This window comes from Ornithorhynchus anatinus, chromosome 4, assembly GCF_004115215.2.
Source record: "Ornithorhynchus anatinus isolate Pmale09 chromosome 4, mOrnAna1.pri.v4, whole genome shotgun sequence".
NCBI lineage: Eukaryota > Metazoa > Chordata > Mammalia > Monotremata > Ornithorhynchidae > Ornithorhynchus > Ornithorhynchus anatinus.
In genome coordinates, this window is record NC_041731.1 from 77,427,898 (window position 1) to 77,449,721 (window position 21,824).

Genomic DNA, 21,824 nt, shown 5'->3' on the forward strand with positions numbered 1-21,824 from the left:
GATGTACATCTCATTAAACAAAATAAATAGGGATTAGAACCCAGGTCCTTTGGCTCCTAGGTCATGTTGCTTCTGACAAGGAGGAGTTCTTATAATGTAGCTAAGATCTCAGTCTTGCTTTTCTGCCAATGAGTTAAGCATGGGTGTCAACTCTTATTTCAGGAACCCTTTGTCCAAGGCGGCCCAGGCCGATCTGGTCGTCTTATATCTGCCCCAGTGTTCAGCAAAGGGCTCTCGTTCATTGTATATGCTTAATAAATTATATTAGTTATCACATTAATAGTTAATATTCATAGTAAATATTTTCATTATGTTGGAAAGAGCAACTCAGGAGGCCGATAAACCAGTCCCGGTTCTTTTAAACATGTAAATCTTCTTCTCCATCTCCTCATCTTTCTCCTCCTCCTCCTCCATGGCCTCCTCCTCTTCCTTCTTTTTCTCCTTTATTTTTCTTCTCCTCATTATGGTGTTTATTGAAGGCTTTGTGCCAAGCACTGGGGAAGATACAAGGAAACCAGAGCAAATGTGAAATCTGCTCCACAAGGTTCACACATTCTAAGTTGAGGAAGGCAGGCACGTCAAATAATTAGAATGCATTACAGGCTAGAAGATCAAATTAAAGATCAGAGAGTCAAAAGTGGTCAACTCTAAAATACGTGGCTGCAATTATACCTGAAGTAAATAGTCCCTAGGCTTCTCATTTTTCTTTGGTTATAAATACATCAGTCTAAAGTATTTATCGAATGCTTACTGTGTACAGTATGGAGAAGCAGAATGGCTCAGTGCAAAGGCTTGGGAGTCAGAGGTCATGGGTTCTAATCCCGGCTCCGCCACTTACCAGCTGTGTGACTTTGGGCAAGTCACTTAACTTCTCTGGGCTTTAGTTCCCTCATCTGTAAAATGAGGATGAAGACTGTGAGCCCCATGTGGGACAACCAGATTACCTTGTATCCTCCCGGCTCTTAGTACAGTGCTTGGCACATAGTAAGCGCTTAACAAATGCCATCAGTGTTATTATTATTATTGCAGAACACCATACTAAGAGTGAATGGGAGAAAAGCAGCGTGGCTCAGTGCACGGGCCTGGAAATTGGAAGGACCTGGGTTCTAATCCCGGCTCCATGATTTGTTTGCTGTGTGACCTTGGACAAGTCATTTAACTTCTCTGTCCCTCAGTTGCCTCATTTGTAAAGAGGGGATTAAGCCCTATGTGGGTCAGGGCCTGTGTCTAACCTGATTGACTTGTGCTTATCCCAGAGCTTAGTACAGTGCTTGGCACATAGTAGGCGCTTAAAGATCATTTAAAAAATTACAATAGAATTCAATGACGAATTCTCAGGGATGAATCTAGCTGGGGTCGGCAGACGGGAAAATACATTACAACTAGGGGGAAGTAAAGGAGTAGACTGTAATGTTAGACTGTAAGTTTGTTGCGGCAGGGAACGTAATTACCAACCCCGATGTACTGAACTCACCCAAGGTAAGTGCTCAGTAAATACTATTGATTGATTGATTGATTGATTGATTTAAGGATATGAGCATAAGTGCTCTGGGGGAGTGGAGGGAAGTGTGAGTGAGTTCTGAGATACTTAGGTGACCTGAAGTGCTCTGCACATAGTAGGCCCTCAATAAATACGATTGAGTGAATGCTGAAGTGGCAATTGGGTGGGTTATGAGTTGGGGAGATGAGAGGTGGTTGGCGGTCACGGAACTGGTCCTTCGACAGTCCACTGCCATTTTGTCTTGTTCATTCATTCATTCGTTCATTCATTCAATAGTATTTATTGAGCACTTACTATGTGCAGAGCACTGCACTAAGCGCTTGGAATGTACAAATCGGCAACAGATAAAGACAGTCCCTACCCATTGACGGGCTTACGGTCTAATCGGGGGAGACAGACAGACAAAACAATAGCAATAAATAGAATCAAAAGCCTGTACATCTCATTAAAACAATAGCAATAAAATAGAATCAAGGGGATGGACATCTCATTAACAAAATAAATAGGGTAATAAAAATATATACAAATGAGCAGGTGAGCACAGTGCTGAGGGGAGGGGAAGGGAGAGGGGGAGGAGCAGAGGGAAAGGGGGTGGAAAAGGGGGCTTAGCTGAGGGGAGGTGAAGGGGGGGTAGAGAAGGAGCAGAGGGCAAGGGGGAAGTTCAGTCTGGGAAGGCCTCTTGGAGGAGGTGAGCTCTCAATAGGGCTTTGAAGAGGGGAAGAGAATTAGTTTGGCGGAGGTGAGGAGGGAGGGCGTTCCGGGACCGCGGGAGGACGTGGGCCAGGGGTCGACGGCGGGATAGGCGAGACCGTGCGGGGTAGGCAGTGGTAAGAGAGAAGGGAGGAGAGGTAGGAGGGGGCAAGGTGATGGACAGCCTTGAAGTCTAGAGTGAGAAGTTTTTGTTTCGTGCGGAGGTCGAGAGGCGACCACTGGAGGTTTTTAAGAAGGGGAGTGACATGCCCAGAGCGTTTCTGCAGGGAGATGAGCCGGGCAGTGGAGTGAAGAATAGACTGGAGCGGGGAGAGATAGGAAGAAGGGAGATCAGAGTGAAGGCTGACACAATAATCCAGCCGGGATATTACGAGAGCCCGTACCAGTAAGACAGCCGTTTGGGTGGAGAGGAAAGGGCGGATCTTGGCGATATTATAAAGGTGAGACCGGCAGGTCTTGGTGACGGATCGGATGTCTGGGGTGAACGAGAGAGCCGAGTCGAAGATGACACCGAGGTTGCGGGCTTGAGAGACGGGAAGGATGGTCGTACCATCCACGGTGATGGGGAAGTCAGGGAGGGGACAGGGCGTGGGAGGGAAGATGAGGAGCTCAGTTTTGGACATGTTGAGTTTTAGGTGGCGGGCAGACATCCAGGTAGAGATATCCTGGAGGCAGGAGGAGATACGAGCCTGGAGGGAGGGGGAGAGGACAGGGGCAGAAATGGAGATTTGTGTGTCATCTGCATAGAGATGATAGAGGAGGCCGTGGGAGCGAATGAGTTCACCAAAGGAGTGAGTGTAGAAGACTGTGCTTCAGCAACCTAATCTAGTGGACAGAGCATGGGTCTGGAAGTCCAGTGTCCTGGGTTCTAATTCTGACTCTGCCACTTGCTTGCTGTGTAACCTTAGGCATGTCACTTAACTTCTCAACACCTCAGTTTCCTCATCTGTAAACTGGGGGTCAATACCTGTTCTCCCTACCCCTTAGACTATGTGAGCCCCATGTCCCAGCTGATTATCAGTTAATCAATCAATGGCATTTTTTGAGTGCTTGCTATGGGTAGAGCAGTGGACTAAGCACTTTGGAGAGTATAATATAAGGGGTTGGGAGATGTGATCCCTGCCCTCAAGGAACTTAAAATCTACCAGGGGGAGACTGACATTTTCTTGTATCAACTCCGGCACTTAGTAGACCACTTTGCTCGTAGTAAGTACTTAAAAGAGACCCCATGATTGTTAGGTTTGGACCTGGTGGACCACTTTAGCAAGGTCCGGCTCTCTGGGCCTCAACTCTCCGCATCAAACGGAAACTCCTCACTATTGGCTTCAAAGCAGTCGATCCCCTTGCCCCCTCCTACCTCACCTCACTACTCTCCTACCCAGCCCACACACTTCGCTCCTCTAATGCCAACCTACTCACTGTATCTCGATCTGGTCTATCTCGCCACTGACCGCTCGCCCACATCCTGCCTCTGGCCTGGATTGCCTTCCTTCTTCATACCTGACAGACGATTACGCTGTCCACCTTCAAAGACTTATGGAAGCTACATCTCCTCCCAGAGGCCTTCCCTGACTAAGTCCTCCTTTCCTCTTCTCCCACTCCCTTCTGCAGTGCCCTGCTTTGCTTCCTTTATTCACCCCTCCTCAGCCCCACAGCACTTATGTACGTATCTGTAGTTTATTTATATTAACATCTGTCTCCCCTTCCAGACTGTAAGGTCGTTGAAGGCAGGGAATGAATCTGTTATATCGTATTCTCCCAAGCGCTCAGTAAGTGCTCTGCACACAGTAAGCACTCAATAAATACCATTTATTGACTGATTGATTGAACGGACTGCTGGCCGTGCTCGGTTTGAGGGGAGAAGACACAGCTGCCTGAGCCCGCCCTGTCCCTGAACTCCACCTGCTTCCAGGGGCAGGACTTCCGGGCCCAGAGATTGACCCCTCACCATACCGTACCCCCTCCAGCAACCATCTGGACACTCCGGGGTCACGGGGAAGTTAAAAAAGACCAGAACTGCTACAGCTCAGCACGCTTTTTAGAGAGCAGAAGAGTAAACAAACATCAAGTCCTACGCTATCTAGCCCAGAATAGGATACAGTGAGGACAGAGACATTGGAAACAGATGATCTCTGTCTATTTAGGAGGGTGAGCCGTACCTGTCAGACCATGGTTCTTCGCGGTCTCTCCCCCCTCGTGAGCCGTGCGGTCAGCCCGAGCCGGGCAGGGAGGGAGAAGCGGGAGGAAGTCGGATGAGGAGAGCTATTTCTGACAATACCGCCGGCTCGGCCGGGGATCTTGGCTGGGTCACAGAAGCTGTCTGGATTTTGGCTTCCCCCTTTCACGAGCTGAATGAAAAATGCTGTAAGGATGGCGGTCGGGGCCATCCCCAGGTGAAAGGCACTGGAATATGGCAAACCGTAACCATCGCAGAGAAGGAACAAAAACGTCCCGTCCGTTGTCCCGATTTATTCTGCCAAAATGGTTGCCTGTGTGTATGCACTTGAACTTATGCCCTTACGTATGTGAGTTAGATTTGCCTGTGTGTGTGTGTGTGTGTGTGCGCGTGATATAGGGGAACTGTCAAAATTGGGAACGGGATGGTGGGGACTCCATGACTTTTATTAGTAAACATGTATGTGGGACTGATAAGATCAGTGCTGGCCAACAATTGCCTCTGCATCATGGGCATACTAAGAGTGCCCAGAGGGTTGAATTTCTTCCCAAAGAAGCATTGTGGCCTAATAGAAAAAGCACAGGCCTCGGAGTTGAAGGACCTGGCTTCTAATCCCAGCTACTGTGTGACTTGGGCAAGTCACTGAACTTCTTTCTTTGCCTCATCTGTAAAAATAATAATAATTAATTTATATTAATTAAGCCCTTACTGTGTGCCAGACACTAAGCCCTGGGGATACAAGTGAATTGGGTTGGACACAGTCTCTGTCCTAAGTGGGGTTCACAGTCTCAATCCCCAGTTTACAGATGAGGACACTGAGGCCCAGAGAAGTGAAGTGACTTGCCCAAGGTCACGCAGCAGACAAGTGGTGGAGCTGGGATTAGAACTCACAACCTTCTGACTCTCAGGCCTGTGCTCTCCCCACTACACCGTAGGATTCAATACTTGTTCTCCCTCCTCTTTAGACAGTGAGCCTCACCTAAGACAGGGACTGTGCCCAGCCTGATGATCTCGTATTTACCTCACTGTTTAGTACAGTATTTGCCACGTATTGAGCAACTGGCAGATTCCACCATGATAACTGTTATTATTATTATTCCCTACAGTAACTGATGCTGATATTGTTTCTTGCTGCCACATTCTTCCTGAGGCCTCTCTCTTTGGCAGTCACCCAGTTTCTAAGCATTGCACACCAGGCCGACCATTTAACTGCTGTTGATTCCTACCTATTTGCAGCTGTGTGTCACTGTTTCAGTTCCTGCTGTATTATACCGTTAAAGTGAGTACTCTATCTTCCTTCTTTAGCGTCTCCCCTCAGAAAGTCTAGATATCCTTTTGTGGTCCATTCTCCTCACATTTCCCTCTCAGTGAAAGGACCATGTGATGTGCTTTGCTCCAATTCTGGTCACTCGACCCATCAGTGGTAATTATTGAGCTTTTTCTCCTGACTTTCCTATCACTGTAGTTGGCACCACCGTCCTTCCTCTCTCTCACAAGCCCATGACCTTGGCGTTATCCTTGATTCCTCTCTCTCATTCAACTCACATATTCAATCCATCACTAAATCCTGTCAGTCCCACCTTCACAACATCGCTGAAATCCTCCCTTTCCTCTCCATCCAAACTGCTACTGCATTAATACAATCACTCATCCTATCCGACCTGGATTACTGCATCAACCTCCTTGCTGATCTCCCAGCCTCCTGCCTCTCCCCAGTCCAGTCCATACTTCACTCTGCTGCCTGGATCATTTTACTACAAAGGACACCCTCAAATAAACTCCAGTGGTTGCCCACCCACCTCCGCATCAAACAAGAACTCACCATTGGCTTTAAAGCACTCAATCTCCTTGCCCCTTCCTACTTCACTTTGCTTCTCTCCTACTGCAACCCATCCTGCACACTTCGCTCCTCTAATGCTAATCTTCTCGCTGTGCCTCGATCTCACCTGTCTTGCCACTGACCCCTCACCCACGTCCTGACTCTGGCTTGGAACTCCCTCCCTCCTCAAATCCGACAGACAATTCTCTTCTTTCCTTCAAAGCCTTATCGAAGGCACATCTCCTCCAGGAGGCCTTCCCTAAATCCCCCCCCCCTTTTCCTTTTCTCCCACTCCCTTCTCCATCACCCTGACTTGCTCCCTTTGTTCTTCCCCCCCTCCCAGCCCCACGGCACTTATATACATATCTGTAATTTATTTATATTAATGGCTGTCTCTCCCTGTTCTAGACTGTAAGCTCCTTGTGAGCAGGGAATATATCTGTTGTTGTATTGTACTCTCCCAAGCACTTAGTACGGTGCTCTGTACACAGTAAGCGCTCAAAAGATATGATAGAATGAATAATTGGGTGCTTACTGAGTGCAGATCGCTTAGGAGAGTACGATACAACAGCGTTGGTAGACATGTTTCCTGCCCAGAAGGAACCACTTTCCAAGCCCTTATTGTTTATAATCCTGTCAGATTATTGCATGTAAGTGAGAGTGATGCTTTAGAAATCATGCCGCGTCTGGAGTGGCTCCAGAACTCCTGGCCATAAGAAAGGGTGGACACTCCAATTACTCTATAGCTCGACATCCTTGAGAAGAAATACTTTTTTCCTGGCTTGTGAGGATCTGACAAGACATCGATGATTGCTTCATTTCAGATCACTAAACTGGGTGCCTATTGTTTAGTGTGCACTGAACAAGGGGCCTGATATGTGCAGGAAAATGTACTAGACACCTAATGAGTAGAGGCTATACTGGGCACCTGGTGAGAACAGAGGGCTGCGCTGTGCTGAGCTCCTAGTAAGAGGGCTGTGCTGGGCTCCTAGGGTGTACAGAGGGCTGTGCTAGGTGCCTAGTGTGTATACATGAGATTAAAATGAAGAGTAAATAACTACTCTCCCCACCTCCGGGACTATGAGCCCCGAGTTGGGCAAGTATCGTGTCCAAACAGATTAAATTGCATCTACACCAGCGCTTAGCATAATGGTTGACACAAGTAAGCACTTATATTTGACAATTGTTGTTTTTTCCGGCCTAGGAAAGAGCTGTCCTGCCCAGCCCTGTCCCCAACCCCCACTGTCTGACGTCCATTTGATCATTAGCGGCCACAGCCCTTCCCTTTCACCTCTCCCATTTCTCTCCCCCCGAGGCCCTGGGCCGCACGCCCGGCTCCTCCTCCGGTGACCGCCTGGCCACCCCCAGCCCCGGGGAACCGGCACCCTCGCCACCGCAGACGCCGTCGTCGCGGCTCCTTCCGGCGCCGGAAGGCCCACCGGCCGACTGTCTGGCCAGCGGCGGGGGTGGGAGTGGCCGGCCTTCTGGGGAAAATGGTTTTACGTTCAGCGCCGGCTGAGGTCTGATGGGCACCCTGGTGCACAGTCTCCTCAGGGGAGAGGGAGATGCCCCATGGGTTGGAGCCAGGAGAGTCAGGCCTGAGGCCCGGTCAGAGAGCACCCAGGGAGGCTGGAGTTGTGAGGGATTCTGGAGGATTGAGAAGCTCATACAATATTAGAGCCACATTGTGCCTCAGGGGCAGCCGGGGGCCGACAGAAAATAGCCATCCGCCCTGTCTTTGTGCCCCTACCCCCTTGGGCTCGATTGCCAGACCGGGCATTTGAAAGTTCTCAGAGTCTTCCTATCCCACTCCTCTCTTCCCAGCCTCCATCTCCTCCCCCTTCTTTTCTTCCTCCCAAATCCAGCATTGATTTTTCTGTAGCAGTTTCAGGGCGGTTCCTCCGCCCCGAGAAAATGTGCACTTGGCCAGAGTGTAGATTTTCAGCAGATTGGGAAACAATCCACTGGCTGGCAGTCCCACCCTCTGTCTCAAATGCCTGTCTGACTGACGAAATGTAAACGGTTCCCTCTGCCCTCCTGCGAGGAGCTAAACAAGGACGCAGTTTGGAACCTTCAACAGGTGTGTATCATCTCCCCCAGTGGAATGGCTTCCTTTCTCCGTTAGCCTGAGGTCTGCTCCTTCTCTCTAAGAGAACACTTCCACAATCTCCAAATCCTTAAGGGAACCACCTCAAGTTGGCCATGTCAGAGTTTGCCAGGATTGGGATTTTGCCTGAGGTTTGGTTCCTTATTTTTCACTTGTCTACTAACTTCTAAGAGGTGCAGGCAGGTATGGTGTCTGCTGACTCTAATGTCTCCTCCAGAGCGTTGAGTACGGTGCGCTGCACCGTTCTGTTGACTGATGGATCGATATGGTTCATTCTCAAATTAAAGGCTCTGATTCCCAGGCTCCCTAATAATAATGTTGGTATTTGTTAAGCGCTTACTATGGGCCGAGCACTGTTCTAAGCGCTGGGGTAGATACAGGGCAATCAGGTTGTCCCACGTGAGGCTCACAGTTAATCCCCATTTTACAGATGAGGCCTAGCTAAGAGCTTGGGGCATAATACCTAGATTGGCATGGGGAGAGTGCACTATCATCTCACCCTGTGAGCTGGTAGGACTTGAGGAAGGTATATGACTGGTTGATCTAGCCCTTAGGGATTCCCTCACAGCCTTTCTTGGCACTCAGGTATATCGGGCGGCTCAAATTATTGTGACTACTCTAGTTCCGTTACAGGGTAAACTCCTGGTGGGCAGGGAATGGATCACCTCTTTAATCTGTATTTCCCAAGTGCCTAGTACAGTGCAGACTCGCTTTCAGCAATCGGTCAAGTTATAATCAAGCCTGGAGGTGAATCTGTGCGATCTTTGTGGGCAGAGAATTTGACTGTTGTTGTATCGTACTCTCCCAAGTGCTTAGAAGTGCTTTGCACACAGTAAGTGCTCAATAAATACGAGTGAATGAATGACTGAATCATGAACTCCAAAACTGCAGGAGGAGGAGCAGAGGGAGATTTTGAGGGAAGCGAGAGAGGTAGAATCAGGCCCAATAATTGCCTGCACTTTAGCACCGATCCCTGCTGAGGGGGACTAGGGAGGGACGTGAAGCGTGCAGACAATCCAGAAATCAAATCTTCCTTTAGAATCCACTGGGGAAGTCTGTGTACCCTAAGGGTCTGGGTGGCCACTCGGTAGGTGAACCAAATAATCATACACTGGGTTACCCAGAGACCTTGATTTTCATTCAGCCCTTTCACTGGAGCCTGCGTATCAAAGCCAAGGCCATTGGATTTCTCTGGGCCGGCCAAGAGACTAAGAAGGGGGCCCAGACGGCAAGGATTCACCCAGGAATGGAAGCAGTAGAGAGGGCACAATTGCCGACAGCTCTGCCTGGTGATCCGAGGAGGATTCAAAAAGCCATCCTTGCCGAAGGCTAATAATAATGTTGGTATTTGTTAAGCGCTTACTATGTGGAGAGCACTGTTCTAAGCGCTGGGGGAGACACAGGGGAATCAGGTTGTCCCGCGTGGGGTTCACAGTCTTAATCCCCATTTTCCAGATGAGGTAACTGAGGCACAGAGAAGTTAAGTGACTCGCCCACAGTCACACAGCTGACAAGTGGCAGAGCGGGGATTCGAACCCATGACCTCTGACTCCAAAGCCCGTGCTCTTTCCACTGAGCCACGCTGCTTCTCTAATGTTCCCAGCCTAAAGCTCCCAGGCTATTGATGTGTCTGGGAGTGGGACTGTCCATCGAGGGCTACCGGCCCCAATCAGTGTTCCTGGTTTCGGGATGGCCGGCTGCCCAGCATAGGGACCTCAGCCCTCTCAGTATGAGGGCCAGGAGTTTGGAATGAGAGGAATTGAAGCAAGGGCTGAGGTCCCCAGGAGCAGTGTGACCTAGTGAAAAGGGCATCAGTCTGGGAGTCAGAAGAATTTGTAATTCCAGCTCAGCCACACGCTTGCTATGTGACCTTGGATATGTCATTTAACTTCTCTGTGCCTCAGGGACCTCATCTGTAAAATGGGGACTTAATACCTGTTCTCCCTCCTATTTAGATTGTGAGCCCTTTGTGAGACAGCGACTGTATATAGACCTGATTATCTTGTAGCTCCCCCAGCGCTTAGACTAAGAATAATGACACTAATAATAATTGTGGTATTAAATGTTTATTACGTGCCAGGCACTGTAATAAGCGCTGGGGTAGATACAAGCTAATCAGGTTGGACACAGTGCCCAAATCACAAGGGGCTCACTATCTTAATCCCCATTTTACAGATGAGGTAACTGAGGCACAAAGAAGTTAAGTGCATTGCCCAAGGTCTCACACAGCAGACAAGCGGCGGAGCTGGGATTGGAGCCCAAGTCCTCTGAGTCCTAGGCCCATACTCTTTCCCTTAGGCCATGCTGCTTCTCACATAGTAAACGCTTCACAAATATCACAATTATGATTATTAAGTGTGCCTTTCTACACTTTTTCCACCCACCTTCACTAGGGCGGGCAGGGGCTTGTTTTCCTTGGTAAAGGATTTGAGACCCTCCCAGAGGGCAGTATTTTGACCGTTACAACACTTAGTTCTTAGAAAGTGCTCAGTAAATACCACTGATGCTAAGTGGTGAACCAGGAATAGGAGAGGACAGATAGGGAAGGACAGGCCCAGTGAAACAGCTTTTTCAGTCAAAGAAACGAAGAGAAACAAGTTGAAGAATTTAATGGGTCGGGGGATAAAGAGCATAAAGCCTTTTAAATAAGGTACATTCACTTTTTCAGAGCATCTAATATTCAGATCATTTATACTTCACACATTTTCCCCCTTATAAACTCGATAATGATGTATTTCCTAAAAAAAATTACAGCTTATTCAGATAAAATTACATTAAAGGAAAAAAAAATTCCATAGAGGGGAAAAACGGCAGTTCCCGTTAAAATATATTTATCACTTTCATGGTTCAAAATAACAAACAAGAATATAAATTTCTTTCTACAATTAAGTCTTAACAGTTTCCATTTACGTTTATTAATATGTACAGACCTATCTGAATGAATATAAATACAGCATTAGTGTTCCCAATAATCTAGTAGCTTTAACTGAAAATGGCCTTCTAATCCCTAATAATCCTAGATTCTGAGCCCTCTGTGGGTCGGAGACGACGTCTAATCTGATTATCTTCTATCTACCCCAGCGCTTAGCACTGTGTTTCTGGCAGAGGGAACGCTCAATAAATACCGTGACGACTACTGCTAACCATTGGAATCTCTCCCAGCCTAGAGCCACTCCTCTACGTTGGAGTAAAAACGCTTAGAGTCTAAGGTGATGATTATGATTCCAGTTGAATTACTGCTGGTAGCAATGAGGAAGACCACAGTCAGGAGACATCTGGCCGCTTTCCAGAGATGGAGTCATCTCGGGTGTGTTGGACTCTGAAACGTGCTCGTGTTTTTACCCAGTGAGAGATTAATGACCAGATGGAACCATCCCGAACGGCCTGCTCCTCCCCAAGTGCCTAATTCAACCATCCGAGCCTAGCTTATATAGGTGGTGGATTTGCCCCCCTTCTGCCTCTCTCCCCCTCCCCGCCCCAAGGGTGGCAACGAAACCCTCGTGTACGGCTACAGGCAGCTTCTTTTGACGGATTGGACCTGGCTCCTTACCAACTCCAAAAACAATTTTTGGTATAGTCGGTACATCGTGAAGCTGTGGAGAAACTTGACTGTTTTCCTCAGGCTCTGGATGACCGCTTTCGGGAAGTGATACCTCTTCAAGTGCTTCAGTCCGTGCATTAAGCCTTTCAGAGTGTCCTGACCTTTGTTTTTGATTCTCCAGAGGCTGAGTAACTTGAGGATCTGCTCGGCCGGACTGCAGGACGTCAGAGTTTTCTCAATGTCTTCCCTGGTGACTTTTTTCCCCGGTAAGCTTTCCATCAGGGCGAGGAGCTGATCGAAGGTGAGATTGGGGTGTCCGATGTGTTTCAGCACGGTGTTTTCACAACGGTCAATATCTGTGCAAAAATCAAAGCGTCCCGGGACATAGGTGTGATTGAAAATTCTTTGGGAACGTTTGGTTGAACCAGCTCAAAGTGGCTGGTTATTTTGCACTTTGGTTCCGAGACAACCTTTCCTCTTGCCCTTTTCCGGCTTCCAGGGTCTTTCTTTTGTCCCGGGACTGGGAAAGAGAGAGATCTCGGTGTAACGGGTCAGCCTATCTGAATATAATGCTTGGGAAAACCAGAATAAATGATGAATTTATCAGGCACCTAGACCAGCGCAACACAGAGGGGGCTCCTTGATACAGGCTAAGTCCTGCCTGAACCATTTCATTCCTTTCGATGATAACGTCGCGGGCCGGGGTGATCCTGTTTTCCCTTGCCTAACTCATTGGCCCAAAATACCCCTATCTCTAGTTTCTCATTTCAAACACGCAGAACAACTCGTGGGCTGGGGACTGGATTTTCTTACCTGAAGGTTTGTTTTCTAAATTACAGAATTTAGACTTACTCGAGACTGTCAGTTTATTGTGGGCAAGGAAAATGTCTATCAACTCTGTTACACTGTACTCTCCCAAGCGGCTAATACAGTGTTCTGTACACAATAAGTGCTCAGTAAGTATTCATTCATTCAATCGTATTTATTGAGCGCATATGATTGATTTACTGGGTGCATGTGATTGATTAAATTATTGCAAATTTAAGTATTTGAGGTGTGAGATTGACAGCAGCGTGGCTTAGTGGAAAGAGCCCGGGCTTGAGAGTCAGAGGTCATGAGTTCTAATCCCGGCTCCGCCACTTATCAGCTGTGTGACTTTGGGCAAGTCTGTTAACTTGTCTGTGCCTCAGTTACCTCATCTGTAGAATGGGGATGAAGACTGTGAGCCCCACGTGGGCCACCCTGAATACCTTGTATCTACCCCAGCGCTTAGAACAGTGCTTGGCACATAGTAAGCGCTTAACAAATACCACCATTATTATTATTAAGTTAGGAAACTAACACTCTGTCTCTGAGTATCCAGCCCATGATTTTTCCAGTAGGCTATGCTGCTTCTATAATAATAATATAAATATTTGTTAAGTGCAAGCCATATTACAAGCATTTGAGAATTGGCATGGCCTTGTTCAAAAAGCCTAAGCCTGGGAACCAGAGGACCTGGGTTCTAGTTCCATCTCCACCACTTGCCTGATGGTTGACCTTGGGCAAATCAATTTGCTCCTGAGTGCCTCAGTTCCCTTATCTGCAAAAGAGGATTCAGTACCTGTTCTCCCTTCTACTTGGACTATGGGAAGATGTGGGACCTGTTTATCTTTTATCTACCCCAGTGCTTAGGACAGGACTTGGCAGATAGTAAGTACTTTACAAATACCACAATAATAATCATAATTCTTGTCAGCTGTGTGACCTTGGGCAAGTCACTTAACATCTCTGTGCCTCAGTTACCTCATCTGTAAAATGGGGATTAAGCCCGAGCCTCACATGGGACAACCTGATTCCCCTGTGTCTACCCCAGCGCTTAGAACAGTGCTCTGCACATAGTAAGCGCTTAACAAATGCCAACATTATTATAATTATTATTAATAAAAACAATAAGCCCTCAACTAAGTGTAGGGTACATACGAGATAATCAGGTTGGACACACTGCCTGTCTCAATTAGGAGGGAGAACAGGTATTGAATCCCCATTTTACGGATTAGGAAACTGAAGCCCAGAGAAATGAAGTGACTTTCCCAAGTTCATACAGCAGGCCAATGATAGGGCCGGCATTAGAACTCAGGTCATCTGACTCCATGTTCTTTCCACTAGACCATATTGCAGCTTGTAGTTCAATAGTATTTACTGAGCGCTTACTATGTGCAGAGCACTGTACTAGGCGCTTGGAATGGACAAATCGGTAACAGATAGAGACGGTCCCTGCCCTTTGACGGGCTTACGGTCTCATCGGGGGAGACGGACAGACGAGAACGATAGCAGCCCAGTTCTTCCCAAAGGAACCCTGACGAGAATCCTAGAAGAGATGCACCTTGTGGTTGCTTCTCAAGCCGTACTGAACACATTTAACGTCTTCTGGTTTGACTGATGCCCTGGAGGGCCGATGGGATCGATCCATCAATCAATGGTGTTTATTAAGTGCTTACTGTGTGCAGAAGACTACGCTAAGCGTTTGGGACAGTACGGTACAATAGAATTGGTATAACACGATCCCTGCCACAAGGACCTAGTGAGGGAGACATTTATTACAATGAATTACCGTGAAGGGAAGTGGCAGAGTAGAAGAATACGTACACAAGGGCTGTGGGGCTAGGGGAAAGGTGAGTGGCGTCCTTAAGTGGTAACCACCCAAGTGGGTTGGCGACACAGAAAGGAGGGCAAATATAGGAAATGAGGGCTTAGTCGGGGAAGGGCTTTTGGAGCAGATGTGATTTTAATAAGACTTTAAATGTAGGGAGAACGATGGTCTGTCATATAATAATAATGGCATTTGTTAAGCGCTTACTATGTCCAAAGCACTGTTCTAAGCACTGGGGGGGGGGACACAAGGTGATCAGGTTGACCCAAGTGGGGCTCAGTCTTCATCCCCATTTTACAGATGAGGTAACTGAGGCCCAGAGAAGTTAAGTGACTTGCCCAAAGTCACACCGCTAAGTGGCGGAGCGGGGATTAGAACCCATGACCTCTGACTCCCAAGCCCGGGCTCTTTTCACTGAGCCACGCTGCTTATGGAGGGGGAGGGGGTTCCAGTCCAGAAAAAGGATGTGGGCAAGGGGTGGGCAGCGAGAAAGGTGAGAATGAAGTACAGTGAGCAGGTTCAATGAAACACAAAGCAAAAATCTCACTGTCCGATAGAATGAGAGGCAGCATGGCCTAGGGGAAAGAGCATGGGCCCGGGTGGCAGAGGACCTGGGTTGTCCGCCACTTGTCTACAGTATTATCTTGGGCAAGTCACTTCTCTGTACCTCAATTACCTCATCTGTAAAATGGAGCTCTCTTCCCCCTTTCAAAGCCCTACTGAGAGCTCACCTCCTCCAGGAGGCCTTCCCAGACTGAGCCCCCCATTTTCTCTGCTCCTCCTCCCCTCCCCATCACCCCGACTCTCTCCCTCTGCCCTGCCCCCTTCCCCGCCCCACTGCACTTGTGCATATTTGTACATATTTATCATTCTATTTACTTTATTAATGATGTGTATATACCTATAATTCTATTTATCTGTTTTGATGCTTATTGATGCCTGTCTATTTCTTTTGTTGTCTGTCTCCCGCTTCTAGACTGTGAGCCCGTTGCTGTCTCTATCTCTTGCCAAATTATATTTTCCAAGCGCTTACTACAGTGCTATGCACACAGTAAGCCTTCAATAAATATGATTGAATGAATAAGACTCTGAGCACTACATAATAACAAACACTATTAAAAAAACAGAAAGGTAAATCCTGTAAAGGAGGGCGACCACAATTATTATTATTAAAAGCTCCATGTGGGTCAGTTTGTATCTATCCCAGCACTTTGAACAGTGCTTAACTCATAGTAAGTGCTTAAAAAATGCCATCATTATTATCATTATTATTAAAAGGGGTCCAGGTATCAGCAGCAGTAGCAGTGAGAGCTGTTATAAAAATAAACATTTGCAAAATAGAAATCAAAGGGAAAAGTTGTGGTGTGGGGTGCAACATCTAAGTGCGGAAAAGAGGGGAAGGAAAACGAACCCCAAAAGGCAGAAGCCAGAGAGGAAGTCACTCTGACAGGAAGTATCTTATGCTCATCTGATGTGGAACCCCTCTCCCCAAGGACTGGTCCTCTGTTCGAAAAATCAATCAGTCATATTTACTGAGCGCTTGTGCGCACAGCGCTGTACTAAGTGCTTGGGAGAGTACATGTAACAGAGTTAGCAGACACATTCCCTACCCACAAGGAGCTTACAGTCTAGAAGGGGAGGCAGACACCGCCTCCACTTCTGTACTGCCTAGTTTTTCTGTAGAAGTGAGACTGTACTTGTTGCATGTTGTTTGTCCTCTCCCACCTTGACCACTAGAAGAGCAGGGATGTACCCTCTTCATCACTGAAATGGCTCTTTCAGTCTTCCTCTCTAGACTGTAAGCTCCTTGAGGTCAAGAATTGTACTTCCAATTCTATCATCATCTGTGAGCACTTACTGTGTGCAGAGCACTGTACTAAGCACTTGGGAGACTGCTGTACTCTCAATACAGTGCTCTGCGTATACTAAGCACTCAAATACCATTGACTGGTCAATCTTTTGCCCAGAAAACTGCTGTTCTTGTGATTTTCACGCCACCTGGAATGCACCTCTTTGCCTTCCAAGTTGTTAGATTCCCTCTTAAGTCCACGAGAACCCTCCCTTCCCAACAGGGTACCTTGCTCGATCTTCTTGACTACGTCCTGGTCTTGGTTTCCCAGCTTCCACAACTTCAGCAGCTGGAATGTCTGCTCCTGAGAGCCCTGGCCCCGTCTGATCCTCTCTATGTCTTCGGCGTCCACCGCGGTGCCGGGCAAGCTGTCCACCAGATCCTGCGGCCAGTTGGGGGTGAGCTTGGTGGGGACGGCAAATCTGAAGAAAGCCTCCTCACACAAGGTGACGTCTGAGGAGAGCAGGACAAAAAGGTAGGTGACGATTCCAGCCAAAGGCCTGAGCCTTGGGAAACCCCAGGGATTCAGGAAGCCGCTGGGCAGTTTTCCAAAGCCAATCTGATCTGCTGAACAAAACTCCCCAGCTTGCTCTTAGCTGAGATGAGAGGGGTTGTCATGCTAGTTTTTTTTTTAAAAAATGGAACTTATTATGCACTTACTCTGTGTCAAGCACTGTTCTAAGTTCTGGGGTAGATAAGACTTGGATCACGGTCCCCGTCCCACATGGGGCTAAAATGTGGGAAGGAAGATTTAATTTTCATTTTACAGATGAAGGAACTGAGGTACAGAGAAGTTAAGTGATTTGCCCAAAGTCCCACGACAGACATGTGGCAGAGCTGGGATTAGAACCCAGGTCCTCTGACTCACAGGCCCACGCTCTTTCCACTAACCCACGATGTCTCTTCCTGTACAGCACTGGGTATTTTGATAACTCAAATATTAAAGTTGAAGAATAGCAACCATTACTTCCAGCGATGGGATTTTGGATGGAGAAAAATTATTTCTCAAAACTCTCAGTCAATGGATGTTTATCGGGAGCCTATGTGGATCGGCGCTTTACGGAATCATAACGTGGACAAGTCTCAATCCTGAAGGAGCTGGCACTCTCCGGTAAACTGAACAAGAGAGTTAACTATTTACGAGGCATGAACAGGATATGCAGATAAATGCCGAGGCGGAGGCAATAGTCTGATTGCGTCAGAGGGCCTAAATTAAGACGACTTCTTGGAGAAGGCAATGGACTGTAGGGGAAAGAACATGGAACCGGCAGTCGGAGGACCCAGAATCTCATCTCAGCTTTGCCATACTGACCTGCTAACAAGACCTGGGTAAGTCAGTTAAATTTATCTGATCTCAATTTCCTCATCTGGAAATGGGGGTGATCATACCTGTCTTTCCTTCCCTGACGGAGATGTAATGAGGACAAAAATGAGAACAGTAATATACCAGAGAAGCAATGTGGCCTAGTGAAAAGAGCACAGGCCTGGTAGTCAGAACATTAGAAAAGTTCTAATCCTGGCTCTGCCACATGTCTGTCGAGGGACTTTGGGCAAATCACTTAACTTCTCTGGGCCTCAGGTACCTCATCTGTAAAATGGAGAGTAAAACTATTAGCCCCATGTGGACAGGGACTGTGCCCAACCTGATTATCTTGTATCTATCCCAGAGTTTAGAACAGTACTTGACACACAGTAAGCACTTAAAAAATACCACTACAAGGTGCTTTTAAAAGCACTTAACAAAGCATTTAAAAGTAACATGGGAGCCCATAAAAGCTTAAAAGTGTGATTCAAAGTACCCTGTGCATATCGAGGAGATGAGCTCTGAACTGCGAACTGAAAGTTGGGGGTGTGATCGAATCTGGAAAATGGAGCGACTATTTATTGCATAGTCCAAGGCGCAGAGATTAGGCAAGGAGAAGGAGGAGGAGGGAGAAAAGAATAAGGAGTGAGTGTAGCGTGGTGGCTAACCTGAGACAGAGGAATTGAGAAGAAGAATGGAAGAAGAAAGAGAAGACAGAAAAGAAGAATTATAATTATTATAATTATTGGCCCAACTGAGGACAAGACAATTGAGAACGTTGGAGTCCATGATGTAGGGGCTGCAATCCTGGCATTGAAATGATGGTGGAGAGGAAGGCGTTCAAGGGGCTAAGAAGAGGAAGTTCATGCCTGAAGTAATGGGGATAGAGGGAAGCGAATATGCCCTTATTAGCCAGGAGGACTGAGGAGGGAGTCACAGGAAGGAAAGCAGACCAGGCAGAAGCTGTAAGAAGATGAGCCTCTAAATGGAAGTGGAACTAAGAAGAAGAGTTTTCTGTGAACGGCTCTCCAAAAATCAGTCTGGCAGCCCCATCTGGCATACGGTTTGGGAACATCAAGTACCTATTCCGCATTTTAGGGTTTGCTCTGCATCTCCAGCACACACACTGTCGTGGCTCGCATTTCCCCTCGATATCGTCTGCAGACCGAGCGCTGCGCAATTGCGATGCTTTCGACATGGGGCTTGGGACGAAGATTCGTTGGAAAAAAATCCATCCGGACATCTCTGGCAAACGGTATTGCTCTCTGGGGTCCCTACAGAAAGAGGGGAATCCATTTAACACACATCTCACTGAAACACGCTCAAGTCGTCATGTCATTATCATCATCATCAATGGTATTTATTGAGAACTTACAATGTACCGAGCATTTAGAGAAGCAGTGTGGCCTAGTGGATAGAGCATGGACCTGGGTTCTAATCCCAGCTCCTCCACTTGTCTGCTGTGTGACGTTGGGTAAGTCATTTAACTTCTCCGTTCCTCAGTCACCTCATCTGTAAAGTGGGGAGTAAGACTGTGAGCCCCATGTGGGACTTGAACTGTATTCAACCTCATTACTCTGTATCTACCCAGAGCTCAGAACAGTGCCTGGCACATAGTAAGAGCTTAACAAAGACTCTAAAAAAAGAGCATTGTAATAAGCGCTTGGGAGAGTACAATATAACAGAGTTTGGTAGACATTCCCTGCCCACAGTGAACTTACAGTCTATAGTTATTTATATTAATGTCTGCCTCCCCCTCTAAACTGTAAGTCACTCAGGACTGGGAACGTGCCTACAAACTCTGTTGCATCACGCGCTCCCAAGAGCTTAGTGGAATGTTCTGCACAGAATAAACGCTCCAGAAATATGATTGATAGTGATAATAGTAAGCGTGGCTTACAGGAAAGAGCACAGAAGCAGCGTGGCTCAGTGGAAAGAGCCCGGGCTTGAGAGTCAGAGGTCGTGGGTTCTATTCCCGGCTCCGCCGCTTGCCAGCTGTGTGACTTTGGGCCAGACACTTAAGTTCTCTGGGCCTCAGTTACCTCATCTGTAAAATGGGGATTAATCGATGCTTAGAATTCCTTAACTCCCATTCTCTCCTAGACCCCCTCCAATCTGGCTTCCGTCCCCTCCGCTCTACCGAGACTGCTCTCTCTAAGGTCACCCGTGACCTCCTTCTTGCCAGATCCGATGGCTCCTACTCCATTCTGATCCTCCTTGACCTCTCTGCTGCCTTTGACACCGTCGACCATCCCCTCCTCCTCCATACCTTATCTCACCTCGGCTTCACGGACTCCGTCCTCTCCCGGTTCTCCTCCTACCTCTCCGGCCGGTCATTCTCGGTCTCCTTCGCCGGCGCCTCCTCCCCCTCCCATCCTTTAACTGTGGGAGTTCCTCAAGGGTCAGTTCTCGGCCCTCTTCTGTTCTCCATTTACACTCACTCCCTCGGTGAACTCATCCGCTCTCACGGCTTCGACTACCATCTCTACGCAGATGCCACGCAGATCTACATCTCCGCCCCCGTCCTCTCCCCCTCCCTTCGGGCTCGCATCTCCTCCCGCCTCCGGGACGTCTCCACCTGGATGTCGGCCCGCCGCCTAAAACTCAACGTGAGCGAGACTGAGTTCCTCATCTTCCCTCCCGAACCCAGTCCTCTCCTAGACTTCTCTATCACCGTGGATGGCACGACCATCCTTCCCGTCTCTCGGGCCCGCGATCTCGGTGTCGTCCTTGACTCGTCCCTCTCGTTCACCCCGCGCATCCTATCCGTTACCGAGACCTGCCGGTTTCACCTCTACGATATCGGCGAGATCCGCCCTTTCCTCTCCACCCAGACGGCTACCTTACCGCTACGGGCTCTCGTCATATCCCGGCTAGACTACCGTGTCAGCCTTCTCTCTGACCTCCCTTCCTCCTCTCTCGCCCCGCTCCGGTCTATTCTTCACTCCGCCGCCCGGCTCATCTTCCCGCAGAAACGATCTGGGAGTGTCACTCCCCTTCTTAAACAACTCCAGGGGTTGCCTATCGACCTCCGCTCCAAACAGAAACTCCTCACTCTAGGCTTCGAGGCTCTCCGTCCCCTTGCCCCTTCCTACCTCTCCTCCCTTCTCTCTTTCTACCGCCCACCCCGCACGCTCCGCTCCTCCGCCGCCCACCTCCTCGCCGTCCCTCGGTCTCGTCTATCCCGCCGTCGACCCCCGGGCCGCGTCCTCCCGCGGTCCCGGAACGCCCTCCCTCCTCACCTCCGCCAAACTGATTCTCTTCCCCTCTTCGAAACCCTACTTAAAACTCACCTCCTCCGAGAGGCCTTCCCAGACAGAGCTCCTCTTCTCCCTCTACTCCCTCTGCCACCCCCCCTTCACCTCTCCGCAGCTAAACCCTCTTTTTTCCCTTTTCCCTCTGCTCCTCCACCTCTCCTTTCCCATCCCCACAGCACTGCACTCATCCGCTCAACTGTATATATTTCCATTACCCTATTTATTTTGTTAATGAATTGTACATCGCCTCGATTCTATTTAGTCGCCATCGTTTTCACGAGACGTTCTTCCCCTCGACTCTATTTATCGCCATCGTTCTCGTCCGTCCGTCTCCCCCGATTAGACCGTAAGCCCATCAAACGGCAGGGACCGTCTCTATCTGTTGCCGACTTGTTCATTCCAAGCGCTTAGTACAGTGCTCTGCACATAGTAAGCGCTCAATAAATGCTATTGAATGAATGAATGAATAAAACCGTGAGCCCCTCGTGGGACAACCTGATCACCTTGTATCCCCCCAGCGCTTAGAACAGTGCTTTGCACATAGTAAGCGCTTAACAAATACCACCATTATTATTACTGCTTAAACTGTGAGCTCGTTATTGGGCAGGGATTGTCTCTATCTGTTGCCGAATTGTACAGTGTTCTGCACTTAGTAAGCACTCAACAAATACTATTGAATGAATACCCCAGCGCTTAGAACAGTGCTTGGCACATAGGAAGTGCTTAACAAACACCATCATTATTATGATTACTAGTAGATCCTTTATGCTCACATCACCATGGCATGCTGCATACCTTAAATGGGTCTGCTCCTTTATCTGCACTTGTGTTCACTTTAGTAGCAATTGGGAAATTTGCCAACACCATTCTTAGATCTGGACATAATTCAAATTACACGACTTTACATTCTAACCAGATTCTGGTATCT

At 48.1% G+C, this 21,824-nt stretch overlaps 1 protein-coding gene across 2 annotated transcripts in view; it reads right to left on the reverse strand.

Annotated features, from left to right (window-relative positions):
- Window positions 1–10,906: 10,906 nt before the first annotated feature.
- TNFRSF11B (TNF receptor superfamily member 11b) overlaps window positions 10,907–21,824 on the reverse strand; it is a 70,545-nt gene continuing 59,627 nt past the window's right edge. For both annotated transcript variants that reach the window (XM_029063873.1, XM_029063874.2), the window contains exons 3-5: window positions 18,722–18,913; window positions 16,565–16,789; window positions 10,907–12,211 (exon numbers count right to left, since the gene is read on the reverse strand). In XM_029063873.1, coding sequence (XP_028919706.1) covers window positions 11,823–12,211; window positions 16,565–16,789; window positions 18,722–18,913 — 806 coding nt within the window. In that variant the 3' untranslated portion in view covers window positions 10,907–11,822. The remainder of the gene's footprint in view (window positions 12,212–16,564; window positions 16,790–18,721; window positions 18,914–21,824) is intronic.